This window comes from Pipistrellus kuhlii, unplaced genomic scaffold (assembly GCF_014108245.1).
Source record: "Pipistrellus kuhlii isolate mPipKuh1 unplaced genomic scaffold, mPipKuh1.p scaffold_m20_p_4, whole genome shotgun sequence".
Lineage (NCBI taxonomy): Eukaryota > Metazoa > Chordata > Mammalia > Chiroptera > Vespertilionidae > Pipistrellus > Pipistrellus kuhlii.
The window spans coordinates 82,570,893-82,588,438 of record NW_023425540.1 but is presented as its reverse complement, the minus strand read 5'-3'; the positions used below and the strand labels follow the sequence as shown (position 1 = coordinate 82,588,438).

The 17,546-nt window shown below is 48.3% G+C and overlaps 1 protein-coding gene across 7 annotated transcripts in view; it reads left to right on the top strand.

The window, feature by feature from the left end:
* The window catches only part of SNX29 (sorting nexin 29), a 413,174-nt gene that overhangs the window by 377,481 nt on the left and 18,147 nt on the right, over nucleotides 1-17,546 (top strand). The window contains exon 22 of one of the 7 annotated variants that reach the window (XM_045571683.1): nucleotides 2,412-2,634. The exons of the other annotated variants lie outside the window; for them this stretch is intronic. Within the exon in view, the coding sequence (XP_045427639.1) occupies nucleotides 2,412-2,508 (97 nt within the window). The 3' untranslated portion in view covers nucleotides 2,509-2,634. Of the gene's footprint in view, nucleotides 1-2,411; nucleotides 2,635-17,546 lie in introns of those variants that run through there. 7 annotated transcript variants of the gene reach the window in all.

Below are 17,546 nucleotides of genomic sequence, written 5' to 3'. Positions count from 1 at the left end.
GATTGTGTCTTGTTTCCGCCATTTCTTCTCATGGGGGTGATGGCAAGAGAGGCCACTTCCACAGAGAGGGGGCCAGGGAGGAAGAGGGTGGTGGGCGCGGCTTTTACAATTTCCAGAAAGAGGGAGGGAACCTGATACATCTCCAGAGCAACTCTGCTGAGTGATACATGGACAGTTCCCCCAGAGGGGCCTGTACTCAGCAAACATCTCTTCCTTCCAGCCACTGCTTAGTGCCTGGGACATAGCAGAGAACAAAACAGAAAAAAGCAAAAAATCCTCTGCCTTTACACTAGGGGGTGGAAAATGGGCACATAACCACATGATATACTGATCAATGAATTTGAAGAAAAGTCATGGACTACTAGAGACTAGAGAATCACACGGGGTGTTTCCCATGATGGCTGAGGGAAGATCCTGTGGTTTTCTTGGGAAAGGGCATTCAGACAGAGGGAATAGTAAGTGCAAAGGCCCTGCGGCAGGAACAAGCTGAGTGTCAGTGATGCCAGTGTGGCCAGAACAGAGAAAGCAGGGCAGTGATACAGGAGGAGGCCGCCAGGGCCAGACCATATATATTGGTAGGGCCTCAGAGGCCGTAGCAGTGATGGAAATTTATTCTAGGTCAGTTGGGAAACCACCAAAAGGTTTGGGGCAGGGTGTGACATGGCCTGGTTTATGTCTGGGTGTGGGATACGGAATGGAATTGGAGGGGCAGGTTTCAAGGGGCTTTTTTAGGGTCCTGGCAGGAGATGTTGGTGACTTGGCCAGGGTAACGAGAAGGCAGTGTGGTGAGCAGTTGTGACGAGGACTGGCTGCCAGGTGTGAGAGAAGAGGACTTCTAGGACCTGCAGCCTCCTGCTAGACCAGGCAGAGATCCAGATGCCTCAAGATGCTTGGTATAAACTGTATTCAAGTCAACAAGCATGCATTAAGCACGTACTCTTTATAGGGCCCGGGTGACTAAGCGTGGGCCCAGCACTCAGGGGCCAACATCTGCATAGGTCATGATACCACGAGGCGGCACATCTTTTTTATATCCACAGGAATTTGCAGAGTGCCTAGTTCTGTGTCAGAGTTCCCTGCCATGGACTAGCTGGGTGGCCCCTAGAAGGTCACTCGGGCTTTCCGAGGCCTCAGTGTCTTCACCTGTACAGTGGACACATCAGTAGCGACCACCGGATGGGGTGGCCGTGAGGGTCACCTGAGCAGTGTGTCAGGCTCTAGCAGCCCTCCCGCATAGTACGCTGTGTGTGTAACTGTCTTCACCAGCAGAAAGGGAGCCCGGGGGAAGGAGAGTCCGGGAGCAGACGTTTTGGGGGAAGTGATAAACTTATGGTATTAAAAACTCTGAAGCACTGCAGAAAGATGCAAGATGAAATCCACGTCACACGCCCTCTGCTGGGCATCGTGCCCCACCCCCACCCGTGATCACCGCCGGTCCCTTATGTAACTGCAGAAATTGCCGATACTTACGTTAGCCAAAGCCGCCCTCCGCACAGTGTTCGGTCGTTTGCCTTTTGATTTATAAAGCTGACTCATTCTTTTTGAAAAACGACATGGTATCCACTGCAGTGGCTGTTTTGTAACTCGTTTCACCATTGCTCTCTTTGAACATTTAAGATGTTTTCCCCTCTGACAGGGCTGCCAGGAACATTTCAGTAGGTACAGGTTTCCGCAGGTAGGTCTGTAGGACTGGTTTTTAGGAGTGATTCTGGCTCCAATCGCATGTGCCATTTTAAAATTTTCAGGCATCAGAAACCCCACCAGCCCATACCCATATGGTATGCAGTTTTCAGAGACAAAGATGGGGGAGCTGTTCTTTCCAGATGTGCAGAACAGCTGCCAAGTTCAAGGAGCTCATGTCATCCTCTACCGTGGCCAGGGAACAGGCGCTCCCCGTGTGGTCAGGCTGTTCTGGAAAGCAAGGTGGGGCCCTGAGGGTGGCAGGTCCAAGGGCATTTCCATCCTGGTCTCTGAGAAGGGAAACCCTGGCAGGCCTTTGAGAGCAGGTCTGTGCTACAGGGGGCTCGCACTGGCAGCTGGGTGGCGGGATGGAGGTTGGGTAGGGGGCTTTCATAGTAGCCCAGAGAGAAGGGGCTGCTGCCAAATTTCTGAGGCGGGAAGTCTAGGGGAATGATGGTGAAGAGGGTGAGGAGAACTGGTTTGGAGGCAGGGGACGTGAAATGAGGGGTTGGGTTCAGGAACTGGTCTCTGTGAGGCCCTGAGGGCAGGTTGGGAGCCCAGCATGAGAGAGGTGTGACGGGCGCTAGGATTGCATACTCTGAGCTCAGCATCAGGTCGTCAGGTTGGAAACATGATGTTTCTAAATCTCAGGAAAATCAGCCAAGAAATCAGGAAACAGTATTATAATTCTGTGCAAATTAAGTGCAGTAATCAACATTCATGGTTTGAAGGAATCCACACGGAGGAGAGAGACGTGGGAGCAAGGAGAGCGGACACAGAATTGGAGGCGAAGGCCAGCATTTCCAGGAACCAGGACGGGAGCTGTAGGAGGGAAATGGTCACGATCCCATTAGTCAGTCTTGCTTTTTCCGCTGCTGCCCTGTTACCAGTGTGTGTTCTGGCTCTGTCTGCTGCAAACAATGAGCCTTCCTGCAAATAAAATAAATACTAATAAACTTACGTGCATGACATACTTGATGTGAGGGGTAGTCCAAGAAATAACAAGTTTTGGATTATACGATTTCTATTTGGACAAGAGGTTGTGTGCATTGTCATTTGAAAGTACCCACCAGTGTTCACTGGTGTTTCCCAGTGTTTGAATATTTGCTCCAGGCTACGATTCTTTGCAAATACCACCAAGCTAAATATTTCCTACTTGTTAAGCAAATCATTCTAGTTTTCCACAATAATGAATACATAGTATGAAGAATGTTGGGAATATCTTCTAAATTATGACTTGGGGAATTCTGGCTTTGTGCTCTTAAATCCCAGAGTCATCTCTTTCAGGAATTTGGGATTGCACCCACTCCTTGGGGTACAATTTCCTGACATAAACTTGGGATTGGGGGGTGGGGAGAGAGCCCAGGGAATAAGGGAGCTGGGGATCGGGTGGCGGTGTGGCACCAGCCCCGCACAGGGGGGGGAGAAAATGGGGGGAAGAGGAGCTGGAGGGAGCTGGGTCGGTTGTGAGGGGAAGTGTTTCCCAGAGAAGCCTCCAGCAGAATTAGCAGCTAGTCTCAGAGCATCAAGAATAGCAAGCTGTCATCCTTTGCTGCCAAGTTGGCTGGGACCACGGAGCAGGTGGTATAGCACAACTGTCACCCTCTTCGCGTGAGAGCACTGTGCACCAGCCACTGAGGGCTGCGGTGGGGAAGCAGAGCCTGGCAGCCCCCGCCCATGCCTCCCAGTGGGAAGGGGTTCGCTCCTCTCCTCCTCTCCCCCTCTCCCCCCCCTACTTAGAAGTGCCCTGCCTCTGAAAGGCTTCCCAGGGGCTGGGCCTGTAGGTGTCGGAGGTGATGGGTGGGGGGTTTGTTCTGTCAGGAGTGCTGTGCACAGCTCTGCCTGGACGTTCACGTCAGTGGCAGGAACTGTAGGCACTCGGGTCTGGGATAGCTTAGGTCAGAGGCCCTTTTCCGATGTGTTGGTGCTTCATTTGGACACGACAGAGGGCCAGGCATGGATGCCTCCCCCACGTCAGGGGTCCATGGACAGGCCTGAGGAAGCTGGAGAGGAAACCTTTTCCCCATCGCAGCCTTTTCCATGAGGCTTTCTTAGCTCCCAGCCTTACCCCACCTTCATTAATCAGGTCTGCTGTTTGGGAGAGGAAGTAGCTTCCACCAGGACTGACACCCCTCATTGGCCAGACTTCCCCCCGGGGAGGCCCCTCCTGACCTGCTGCGTGATCCTTCAGCATCTTGCTGTTGATGCTTGGCACCTTCCCAGCATCTGGGTTGGCAGAGCCACATCCAGGTGTACCCCTATGGACTGGGTCCGTGGCAGACCCAGGCGCCTGTAGGAAAGAGGCGGTCATTTAAGGGGTGAAGCCTGACGGTGTGACAGCAGGGAGGGTGGGCGTGGAGCTCACAGAGTCTGTCTGAGGGCCGGCACTGCTCACCCAGTCGATGACTGCTATGTGTGCATTTTTCAGGAGAGGGCAGATATATCCGGTTTCTAGATATAAAATCTGGTTTTAGGAGGAGTGCCCACAGCTCATTCTGGGCCCCTTACAACCAGGGCAGACCTTGGAGAGTGGGAAGACCCTCACTGAGGGCATTCGGGAGACAGTATACATTTCCCCACGAGTCTCCCACCATAGTCATTCCTTTTTTTGACATTTCAGTCAGGCTGACCGGGAGACAGGCTCTTAGATCTCATTAGCTTCAAGGTGGCATCCCCGTGGCCAAGCCCTGCATTGCTGAGCCCAGAGACCAGGCTGCAAAGTGCCAGGTTCCACCAACATATTGGACCTTCCCTTCACCCCAGTAACTGTTCGGGGTGATGGACAGTCAGGTTCATTGTAGCAGGTAAGCCAAAGCTCTGTTACTGATCTCCTTATGATTCAAATTGAAAGCAAGACTTTGAGTCAGACAGATCTAGGTTCAAATGACAGCTCTGCTACCCAGTGGACTTGTGACCTTGATTTCTCCACGCCCCAGTTTTCCTGTCTATAAAAGGGGGCCAGGAGCACAGACCTTGCCAGCTTGCCGAGAGGATTACGTGAAATGTCACCTAGTGGGAGCGTCTCCCAGCGGGCTATTTCAGCTGCAGGCGCATTTCCCTTCTTTGTTCAGACCCTCACTTCAGTCTCAAAATTATTTGAGCTGAAAGCTCAGGTATTATTACAATTGCTTGCCCTACTTCATGTTGTATATTTTTAAACATTAGAGCATCTGAAAACGCAGTTTGGAGCCTGGGAAGCAGGTTGGGCTATTTTGGGCACAGCAACCTCCGTCCTATTTCGGGTTAGTAAAAGAAATGGTGATAACCCTTCTCTAACTGCACCCCTATCTCATCCCACCAAAGTATAATCCACCTCTGAAATAGCTTTCTTCTCAGTGGGCCGAACGATTTCACGGGATCCAGCATTGCCCTCACTTTGGAAGGCTGTCTAGGAGTGATTATGGGAACAGTTACTGTGTTGGGTTATGTATCAGTTACCTACAGCCCCGTTAGTGGTCATAAACCACTGTGTGCTCAGCGACATTCAGTCACGAGGACATGCTGCTCATGCATTGGGTGGTGGGCTGAGGGCTCAGCTGATTTGGGCTCATTGGCTTCCATGTCTGGGCAGCCACCTGTCTACTGGTCCAGGAGGGCCTGGTCCAGGCCCAGTGGGCGAGCCTGGGAATGCGTAGCAGAGAGTAAGAGCCGGGAAAGCCCAATCATTGAATCACTTTCCAAGCTCTGACGATGTCATGTTTGCTAACATCCCATTGGCCAAGGCAAGTCCCAAGGCAGAGACCAGGGTTAGAGTAGGAGGGCACCTCAGAGTCACATGGCCAAGGACACGACACAGAGAGGGGTGAGTAATTGGGGCTGGTTTTGCAACCACCACCGATGAATAGCTTATCCTAAGTAATGTGTGAAAGGGGATGAGTGGGTGGGGTGGGGGCACAACTGTGAAATTCTGCAAATGATATTTCAACTAGTCAGAAATGGAAGGAAGGCTAATGATTGGAGCCTAGATGGTTCGTAAATCAGCAGTGGGCTCAGAGAGGGGCCACACCACTATGTTCTCGGAAAGGCCATGTTAGGGCCTTAATATTTTATTGAAGTCCTGCCTGCCTTGACTCATCAAAAGACAAAAACACTTCTAGCAGATAGTAAATTGGACCTTTTTTGTGTTCAGTTCTATGCATGTTAATACACGTGTAGATCTGAGTAACCGCCACCTCACAGTCGGGATGTAGGACAGCTCCATCACACAGACAGCTCCGTGCCTCCCTGTGGTCACACACTCCCCAGCCCTGAACCCTGGCAGTGGCTGATCTGCTCTGTTGCTACAGCTTTGTCTTCTTGAGCATGTCATCGCATGGAGTCATACAGCAAGCAACCCCCTGCTCTTCTCACTCAGCACAATTCCTTTGAGACTCATCCACGTTGTGGGGTGTATCAGTAGTTAGTTCTTTTTATTTCTGAGTAGTATCACATTATGTGGATAAACATATGGATCTATCAGAGTTTGTTTATCCATTCACAAAGATACTTAGGTTTTCCTAGTTGTTGACAGTTTTGAATCCTATATAATAAAAGCCTAATATGCTATGTGTCCAGTCATCTGTTCAACCAATCAAAGCATAATATATTAATGATATGCTAAGAAAGCTCAACTGCTTGCTATGATGTGCCCTGACCACCAGAGGGCAGACACTCTGACCAGTAGGTTAGCTTGCTGCTGGGGTCCTGCTGATTAAGACTGAGTGAGTTGGGCCAGACATGCCCTGTAGCCCTACCTCGGCCCCTCCCTGGCTGGCCAACCTCCCGTGTTCCTCCCCAGCCTCGATCGTGTTCCAGCAGGGTCCTTTGGTCCGGCCTGCACCTTTTGCAATCTGAGACCCTCGAGGGATGTCAGAGAGCTGGTTTTGGCCTGATCCCACAGGCTAAGCCAAGGAACCCCACTGGTGCACAAGTTCGTGCATCAGACATCTAGTAGAGCTAATAAAAGTGCGTAGCTTTATTTCTCGGGGGTAAATACCTAAGGGCAGGGTGGTAAGTGTAAAAAACTGCCAAGATGTGTTCTGGAATGAATGTTCTATGGCCCATTCCCACAGCCGATTCATGAGAGAGCTGCAGATACCCTGCCCCCTCCCCAGCATTTGGCATCTACTCTAATCATAACCTTATTGGCATTTCCCTAGTGGCTAATGATATTGCTCATTTCTTCATGTTCTTATTTTTCTTAGCTCTGTTATTTTGGGGAAATTCTAGTCTTGTGCCCATTTTTAAAAGTTGGGTTGTTTGTTGTTTTACTGTTGAGCTTTGATGGTTCTTTGTATATTCTGCATACAAGTCCTTCATTAGATAGGTGATTTGCACATATTTTCTTCCCGTCTGTAGCCTGCCTTTTCATTTTTTCTTCACGGTGTCATTTGCATAACAGAACTCTTTGATGTTGATGAAATCCAACTTCTCAGATTTTCTTATTATGAATCATGCTTTTGATGTCTTATCAAAGAATGCTTTACTTAAACCAAGGTCACAAAGATTTTCTCCTGGATTTTTTGTGTAAGATGTGAGGATTGGGTCAAGGCTAAATACTTCCATGACTGCACCCATGTCCAGGGCCCAGAGGAGGGTAACAGAGAGGAAAGGGGATCCCAGCTCTTCTGACTGGAGAGGAAGATTTCCCCCATAGTAGATTCCTGTAACAAACCACCACAAACCTCGGTGGCTTAAAACAACACGAATTTATTTTCTTACAGTTCTGGAGGCCAGTGTCCAAAATTGGCACTGGACCAAAGTCAGTGTCAGCAGGCTGATTCCTCTGGAGGCTCCGGCCAAATCTCTTTCCTTGCAAGCGCTCCAGGTCTGCTTCCCCCAGCTCTGTGACTGACCTCCTCTTTCTTATAAGGACCTTCTTGATCATGCTGGGTCACCCGGATAATGCAGGGCAACATCATTTCAAATCCTTAGTCACACCTGCAGAATCCAGAGAAAAGGGGAGGGGCATTCAGCCCCTCAACTCATGGACTGAGCCTATTTCAGGAGGGGGTTGTCCCTGCAAGGAGAGAAGGTGGTGGACACACAGGTCCCCTCTGTGGGTCTGTTGGGCAGCTGTCAGTAAAAACCACAGCCAGTTGCTGTGGCCGCTTTTGAGTAAGAGGCTGTGCCATCTCTGGCCCAGCCTTCCCCACACCCCGAGCCAGGAGACCATGCTTCTGTGGGGAACCTTTGCATCCCAGCTTCTTTCTCCCAGGGAATGGAAGAGTGCCTGACACTCCTGTGGGCGTAGCCTGTCTTTAGACTTGTGTCCGCCTGTGTGTGGCAGGCAGTCCAACGGTAGAGTGTTAGCCAGGATACAGTCATGAACTGGGGGTTGCCTGCTCTGACTGCTCGTGGTGATTTCTCAGGGGCCTCATATGCATCGGTCTCCTCCCAGCTTGTGGGTGGAGACTTTGGAGGCCTCTGTACGTGGAGGAAAGAGGTCTAGGATGAGAAGTCCTCACCTCTCTGCAGGAACTCTCGTGTTATTCGTCCTGGGTGCCAGACATAGAATTAGGTGCCTTCTTGTTACACAGGAGGGCAGGGCCTTAGCCAAGGTCACGTGAGCAAAGGACAGAGGCTCTGGGCTTCAGACCCAAGCCTGATGTCCCATTCCAAAGCCACAGAATCGCTGTTGCTCACGTCATTAGGGGCAAAGATCCAGGTTTGGCTGCTGGAGGCTGTTGTGGAGAGTAAGTCCACAGCCCCAGCTTTAAAATGCGGTATTGTCACTGATCAGAACACAGGCAGGAAGGACGGGGAAGTGTGCGCATCTGCCAGGGGCCAGATCCCCAAGCCCTGGACCTCCTCACGCAGGCTGCGGCTCACTGACCCACAGACACAGCCTCAGACTGAGACGTGTCTCCTGACACTCGGGCAGGTCCGGAAGGTGGGCTTGGTTGCCAGTAGTGAGGCAGCAAACATTAAAAGACTGGTGGAGGGGAGAGCTGGCATGGGACAGTGGGAGGGGATCATAGGACTGGTCCAATAAAACCTGAGGGGCGTCATCATTGGTGGCGACTGGGAACTTCCTTTCTACCCCTGTCTCATTCTCAGGAGGCCGGGTCCCTCACAAGGCCCTGGAGGGAGTTCTCAGGTTGTGTGGCATAGGGCGTCCCTAGGCCAGCCCCGCAGGGCTTGGTTTGCTCGGCAGGCATTGATAAGACAGGTGCCCTTCCTGATTCTGTCTGGCCCTGGGGCCAGCAGGGAAATCTGAGTATTTCTCACAGCAGCTCTTGAGAGCTCTATCACTAGAATTATCCTCCTTACCACCCTCTGAAGAAGGGCAGAATTAAGCCCCGAGAGGTGAAGTGACCGCCCGTGGGCCACCTGGCTGCCAGATGGTGGAACCGAGATCCAGGGAAGAGCATTTGTGGGCAATCAGTTGGGAGTGACCAGGCCAGCAAGGGAGGGCAGTTGGGGGGACCAGGCTTGCAGGGGAGAGCAGTTGCGGGGGACCAGGCCTGCAGGGGAGAGCAGTTTCGGGAGACCAGGCCTGCAGGGGAGTGCATTTGTGGGCAGCCAGCTCTGAACCAGGCCAGGCCCTGGCCAAGGGTGTCAGCAAGGGCCCATTGGGAGATGCCTGGGCTTCCATGGGAGGGTGATGTTCGTATTTGTTTTTGAAGAATTCAGAGCAAGGAGTGTTAGCTATAGGGAGGGGTGATGTGTACTCTCTTGCCATCTCTGCTGCTGCAATTATTGATACCAGGAGCATGGACTAGGCATTAGAGTGTGGCCCAACTCTTGGTTCAGTTGCTTGATAGCTGTGTGAACCTGGGTGAGTCCCTGGACCTCTGTCACCTCCCTAACTAGTTCCTTCCTCTTGGGGTTGCTAAGAGGATTGAGCTGGATTATTTGAAGTCCCAACCACATGGCCAGGCACAGGACTATGCTCCAAAAGTTAAAGACACAAGAGTATTTATCATGAAAGAGTTGGATTTTGTTGTTTATTTTGAATCAATTTATATGGTTGTGTTGTGGGTGTTTTTTGTTGTTTTTTTCTATTTTTGAACAGTTTTATTGTCACTGCCCCAACTCATAAGACAGTTTGTCTCAGGTTACATGCTGGATGTTCCTATATATAGCAGCCACTTTACTTAGCAAAATATGTGTTTTTAAGCATTAAAACAACAACAACAACAAAAACAAACAAACTGGCATTTACGAGTTCAGCATGAATACTTTTATGTAACTGGGAGAAAATATGCCACAAATTTTAAAAATAAATCCATTGAGAATAGTAATTTCTTGAAAGGAGATTTACATTATCACATGACTATTTCATTCACATCAGAACACTCATAATTGAAGTTTTTAAAATGTATTTTGTATACAAAGAGCTAGCATTGTTTCTGTGGTAAAGTGATGTCTCAAATGACCCATTCAGGGAAGTATACTTAGTCCAATTTAGTGAAGCCTATATCCTGTTTCCTTCATACTGATGGAAACACTGGGGCAGATATAGAGGACATATTTCTGGATCAGACCATGCAAAAACAAGAATCTTGGCTGAATTTTTTTGGAAGGCTCCAGTGGACCTGCTGGTCACCTCTCTTGCTTTCCCAGACCCAATGAGTCAAAAAGCAACATGACCGTGTTTGTTTTTTCCTTCTATAGCTTGGTATATTACATTTTTGTATGTTGAACCATCCCTGCATTCCAGGAATGAATCCCACTTGTCCTGGCATATATTCCTTTTATTATGCTGATGAATTGTGTGCTAGTATTTTGTTGAGGATTTTTCATTAAGTTCTCAGGGATATCCTATCTAATAAAAGAGTAATATGCAAATTGACCATCAGTCCAAGACACAAGATGGCCACCCCCATGTGGTCAAAGATGGCTGCCCCCATGTGGACACAAGGGCTGTCAGGGGAAGGCAGTTGTGGGCAGTTGTGAGTGACTAGGCCAGCAAGGGAGGGCAGGTGGTGGTGGTGGGGAGGGAACCCAGGCTTGCAGCGAGGGTAGCTGGAACAATCAGGCTTACAGGTGAGGGCAGTTGCGGGGGGACCAGGCCTGATTTGTGGGCAATCAGGGAAGCAGGAAAGGCAGTTAGGGATGACCAGACCAGCAGAGGAGGGCATTTGGGGGAGACCAGGCCAGCAGAGGAAGACAGTGGGGGGGAGAGGGAGAAGGGACCAGGCCTGCAGGGGAGGGCAGTTGGGGGTGACCAGGCCAGCAGAGGAGGGCAGTTGGGGGAGGGGGGCAGGACTGCAGGAGGAGGGCAGTTGGGGGGGGGGGGCAGGCCTGTAGGGAGAGCAGTTAGGAGGTGATCAGGGTTGCAGGCAGTTGGGCTGGCTGGGGAGCAGTTAGGCATTGATCAGGCTGGCAGGGGAGTGATTGGGGGCATTGATCAGGCTGGCAGGCAGAAGCATTTAGGGGCAATCAGGCAGAGGCAGGCCAGTGCTTGGGAACCAGCAGTCCTGGACTGTGAGAGGGATGTTTGATTGCCTATTTAGGCCCAATCCCAGGCGGTTGGACATCCTTCAAGGGGTCCCATATTGGAGAAGGCTGAGGAACATCCCCCTCCCCTGCCCCCCCCCCCCTGCACGAATTTTGTGCATCGGGCCTCTAGTGGGTCTATAATTGTCTTTTCTTGTAGTGTCTTTGTCTGGTTTGTATTAGGGCAATGCTGGCCTCAGAATGAGTCAGGAAGTTTTCCTTCCTCTTCAGTTCTGTGGAAAAGTTGGAGGATGATTGGCCTTAGTTCTCTAAATGTTGGCAGAACTCACCTGTGAAACCATCAGGTCCCAGCTTTTCCTTGGTCATGAGTTTGATTATTGGTGCCATCTCCTTACCCACTACAAATCTATTCAGGTTTTCTACTCCTTTGCTTTAGTCTTAGTTGGTTTTGTGTTTCTAAGAATTCATTTCATCTCAGTTATCCAATTTGTTGATAGATAATTGTTCATGGTATTCTTGTTCTTTTTATTTCCCTGGAATCAATTATAATGTGTCTCCATTTTAATTTCTGATTTTAGTAATTTAAATATTTTCTCTTATTTTTAGTCCATCTAGCTAAAGTTTTGTCAGTTTTATTTTTTGATGTTTTCAGAGAACCAAATTTCGATTTCATAAATTTTCTTTTGCTTCTTTGTTCTCTATTTTATCTCCTTTCATCTTTATTATATCTCTCCTTCTGCTAACTTTGTGTTTAATTTGTTCTTTTTCTCGTTCTGAAGTTGTAAAGTTAGATTGCTGATTTTAGATCATTCTAGTTTTTTATATAAGCATTTATGGCAGATTTCCCCTTTACACTGCTTTTTTTACTTGCATCCTGTAAGTTTTGGTGGGTTGTTTTTTGTTTTCATTCCCTTCACCGCATTTTCTTATTTCCCTGTGATTTCTTCTTTGATCCATTGGTTAAGAGTATGTTATTTGATGTCCATAACAATTTGTGAATTTTATAGTGTATTGATCTAATTTCATCACAGTAGTCAGAGAGGAATTTTGTGTGATATCTTTTTAAATTTGTTGAGACTTAACTTGTGGCCTAACGTATGGTCTATCCTGGAGATGTTCCATGTGTACCTGCAAAGCTGTTATTGGGTAGCGTGTTCTGTACTAGTATGTGTCTGTAAGATTTAGTAGGTTTTTTGTGCTATTAATGTCTTCCCACTGGTGGTTCTCTCCATTACTGAGCAGGTTATTGACGAACTATCTATTTCTCCCTTTAACTGTCAAGTTTTTGCTTTATAGATTTTGATTAGGTAGATAAATGTTTATAATTATTTCTTCTCGCTGTATTGAACCTTTCATTAATATATAATATCCTTGTCTCTTGTGACCTGTTATTTAAAACCTATTTTGTCTCATCTTAGTATAGCCGTGACAAGGGTGTAAGGCGAAAGGAGACAACATTGCCCCTGCATTGAGATTCATGCCTTTATTTAAAAAACATTTGTTCATCCTCTCCTGCCCCTTTGTAGCAATGAGCAAGGCTTTAGGAAGACAAACCAACAGTCTCAATCCTCGGGGAGCTTCCAGGTCAGCCTGGTGGCTCCATATGGGGCAGGAGGCATAGCTATGGCAGGTGTCTGTATACAGGCCCCGCACTGGGGGTGGGTGTCATTGGTGGCCCCTTGGCATTGCCATCATTGGAGTGAGTGAACCATGCCCCCCTGACCCAGGAAAGGGTGTCAGTTCTGCCTGAAAGTTTTGCAAGGGACCCATGCCAGCTGCTCTGAGATGTGACACTAGAGCCAGAGAGTGGGGGCTGTGGGCCAGGGTCAGGGGTGGTAGAGGGTGAGATCAGAGCCTAGGCAGGGCCTCAAGGGAATGAGGCCTTCCAATTCCTGCCTGAGACCAGGTACAGCCTTTGGAACCAGCTCTCTTCACTGGGCTCGCGGGGGCTCTTCTTAGCTTCCCCATCAGACACTGAGCGCTGTTCTGTGTGAGGTCCTGCACACACCAGGCCCGGTCTCCTCCCCTGCACAGCAGCCTCACCCAGCCCCTGACCCTGCTATTGTAGCCTCAGCCTAACACAGGGTGCCTGGCTTCAGCCACTGCACCCTCCCCACCCACTGCCTTCAGTGTGTGGTACTGGGCCAGGTGGGGCTTCCCTTATCACAGGGCCTTGGGGGGGGGGGGGGTGGGTAGAGGTGGTGGGAGAGCCTGAGCATCCCAGGTACGTGGGGATATTTATTTATTCTGCACTCGGGGGGAGATAAATAGGAGTTTAAGAATGGGGCAGTTTGGGTTCAGGTCCCCAATCTGTCACATGGCTGCGTGACTTTAGACAGTTTGTTCTCTACGTTGCATCCCATGTTTCTTTATCCATAAAAGGGGACTAATGACCCAGACATCACAGCATGGTGACAAGGTGAATATAAAGCAACAAGGAACATAGTAGGTGCTCAATTCCACAAGTAAAATTAATTTCCCTTCTCCCTCCTTTGTTCAACCCAGATTAAGTAGAATATAAATACTAGATTGGTCTATTAATAATTTTAGACAATTATAAAGAACAAAGGGGGAAATCTTTATTTCTTAGAACCACTGCGATTCAGGCTGTTGTTTTGACTGGAAAACTAAGCAAACACGATGAGAAAATTATAGAGACATTTGCACAGCTGTCTCCTATGCATGCATTTTTTATTAAAGGACATTTTAAATATAAACTATTAGGGCTGCTTTCAAAGTACGTAAAAATGAAGATTAAATTATTCTAAACACCTGAAGGTAAGAGGCTGGCTTGGTTCTCCCAGGATCTGTCTAAGTTCCGGGAGGGAGCACAGCTGCTTTTGGCTGGGCCAGGAGAGCAGCCAGGATCCAAGCAGGCATGATGTGCAGGAATTCCTCTGTCCATCCCTTTCACCAGCACATATTTACTGTGCACCTACTATGTGAGGCACCATTTCAGTTACTGATAGTTCACCAGTGAATAAAACAAAGTCCCTGCCTTAATGGACATTCTGGTGGAGGAGATAGCCATTAGTCAGGTGGTACATGCTAAATAAAAATAAACAGGGAAGGACATCCTGAGGTGGGTGTGTGGGGTTGTGCTATCTAAGGTTGGGGAAGGCCACAAAGAGTTTGACACAGTGTGGAGAGCAGGGAACTGAGTGGGGCAGAGGAAGCAGCAAGTGCGAAGGCCCTGAGGCAGTGTGCGCAAGAAACAGCAAGAAAGCCAGTACCGCAGGAGCAGAGTGAAGGAAGAAGAGCAGTGGGGGTGAGTCTGGGGAGGACTGTGGGAGCCTGTTGGAGTGAAATGGGAGCTTTGTTGTCAAGGATGATGGTGACTGAGTGAGGCTGGGAGGGGCAGTGGTGAGCAGCAGCCAGGATCTGGATGTATTCTGAAGGTAGAGTGGACAGGATTTGCAAATGAGCCAATGTGGGTGTGAGGGAAGGAGATGAGTTGGGATGTTGGTGTAAGGAACTGAAAGAATTGCCATTTACAAGGGGTGAAGGAAGTGAAATCTCTTCCTTGGGTCTAAGGACACTTGGCCTATAGTGACTGGGGTACCGTCAGGCAGGTTTCGGGGGAGGTGGCTTTGGTCCCAAAGTCGCTGCTTAGGCCTGGAGACAGCCACCCAGGCAGAGCTAGGAGACCCTTCCCGTGCTAACCCCATGATGGGGCTGCATTTGCTGTCCACAGGAGGCAGGGTGAGGCTCCACCAATTAAGTGACTCACCTGAGACTCCAAACCAGGCCTTCCTGGTCCCTGCTTAGCTCCTCTCTCAACAGGGGCACCCCAAGGTCTGTAAGGGCTGCAGCCTGTTAGCCTGCTCTCTGTATAGGATGCGGTCGACGGAGAAACCTCCTTTTGACTGACTAGCAAGTCCACTGTTAGGACCTGTGCAGAGAGCGAGGAAGTGCACCTTCCTTTGCCTCTTTCCAGCTAAGTGTGGTGGCCTCAGTACTTCTCCACAAAAGGCTCTGAGGGGACTTACCATTGTGTTTACCCATTTAAGAAATGAGGAACCTGAGGCTCGGGTTGCTGGAGTAGCTACCCCAAGGTCCCTCAGCAGGTATGGGGGCCAGGATTTGAACCAGGGTGGTGGCTGCTCTCCCTTGCGCTGTTTTCTGCTGGCCCCGTGTACCTGGTATATCCAGAGGAACTGTCAGAAGCAGGGTGACAGGCGGCATGAAGGGAGGGGGTTGGGGGGGGGCGTGCCAGTGCTAAGTTGTGGGATCTCAGTTCCCTTACTTCTCGAGTGGGTCCTCATCTCTAAAACATGCTTATTGCAGCGCCTTCTCTCAGCGCCTTACATGTATCTCATTTGAGCCTCGCAAGTTTGGAGCAGTCACTCACCTAACAGATGAAGGCACAACCGCTGGGTCTTTCTGTTTTTTTTTCATTTGATTTTTTTGTTGACAGCATTACAGATGCCCCCCCTTTCCCCCCTCTACCCAATCCCTGCCCCATGCCTTCCCCATGCTACTGTCTGTGTCCATGGGTGATGCATACCATATTTTTCGGACCATAAGACGCACTTTTTCCCCCCTGAAGTGGGGGGAAAAGGTCCCTGCATCTTATGGCCCAAATATAGCCTACACATATACTTTAAAAAAAAAGTTTTTTTACTTGCCCGGCTCTGTGTGGTCTCTGTGTGCTTGCCCGGCTCTAAAATGGTTCTAAATGCTGCTGTTTACTTTACAGGGTTGATTACATGTGTTTATGACTGTGATGTTGGGTTTTAATGCACATAAAATATTTTAGGACACTATTTGTTTCAGAATCTTTTTTTCTTCATTTCCCTTCTCTAAAAACTGGTGCGTCTTATGGTCCGAAAAATACGGTATATTCTTTGGCTAATTTCTTCCTGTCTCCTTCCCCACCCCCACGACCTGTTATTCTGTTCCATGCATCCATTCCTCTGGACCTGTTTTGTTTGTAAGTTTATTTTGTTGTTTAGATTCCATTTATGAGATCATATGATTCTTGCCTTTCTCTGACTGGCTTATTTCACTTATCATAGTGTCTCCAGGTTCCTCCATGTTGTCTCAAAGGGTAAGAGATCCTTCTTTTTTAGCTATTGTAAATTATGCTGCTATGAGCATAGGAGTTCATATATCTTTTCTGATAGGTGTTTTGGGTTTCTTAGGATATATTCCCAGAAGTGGGTCAAATGGCAGATGCATTTTTAATTTTTTGAGTTAACTCCATATTTTTTTCATTAAAAAAAATATAATTGATTTCAGAGAAAAATAGAAACAACATTGATGAGAGAGGATCATTGATCAGCTACCTCCTGCATGCCCCCTACTGGGGATCAAGTCTGAAACCCAGGCATGTGCTCTTGACCAGAATCAAACCCAGGACCATCAGTCTACAGGCCAATGCTCTATCCACTGAGCCAAACTGGTTAGGACCATACTGTTTTCCACAGTGGCTGTACCAGTCTGCATTCTCACCAGCAGTGTACTATGGTTCCCTTTTCTCCACATCCTCACCAGCACTTATTTATTAATGGTAGCCATTCTGGCAGGTATTATGTGATTCCTCATTGTAGTTTTAGTTTGTATCTCTCTAATTATTAGTGATTTAGACACATGAAAAGATGCTCAATTGGTCATGTTCTCTTTGGAGAAGTGTCTATTCAGGTCCTTTGCACATTTTAAAATTGGATTGTCTTCCTGGCGTTGAGTTGTATGAGTACTTTAGTTTGGAAATTAGCCCTTTATTAGATATATCATTGACTGAGTTCTCCCATATGGTAGGTTCCCTTATCATTTTGTTGATGGTTTCTTTTGATGTGCAGGAGCTTTTTATTTTGTTGTAGTCCCATTTGTTTATTTTTTCCTTTCCCTCACCTTACACCACATATTGGTGAAAATACTGCTATGTGAGATATCTGTGATTTTACTGCCTGTTTTCTTCTAGGATTTTTATGGTTTCTCAACTTACAGTTTAAGTCTTTTGTCCACTTGGAGTTTATTCTTGTATATAGTATAAGTTGGTGGTCTAGTTTCATTATTTTACTGGTACCTGTCCAGTTTTCCCAACGCCATTTATTGAAAAGACTTGTCTTTCCTTCATTGTATGTTCTTGCCTTCTTTGTCAAATATTAATTAGCCATATTGGGGTGGGTTGATGTCTGGACTCTCTGCTCTATAACTCTATATGCCTGTTCTTGTGACGTATCAGGCTGTTTTGATTACAATAGCTTTGTAGGAACCAAAAAAGACCCCAGATAGCCACAACAATTTGAGAAAGAAGAACAAAGTTGGAGGGATCACAAAGATATTCATAGGAATAAGGCAAGTATCATATGATCTCATAAATGGCACCTAAATGACATGGGTTCTTGGGGACAAAGCAGATGGAAATCCCGGGGTAGAGTTTTACCTTCCGGTACAGTTGCTTTCAAGTTGTGGTCTCAGCTGTGGCTTGCACACTGGTTCCCTGGCTGTGCTTCTGGCACAGAGCAAGCCCAGATCAG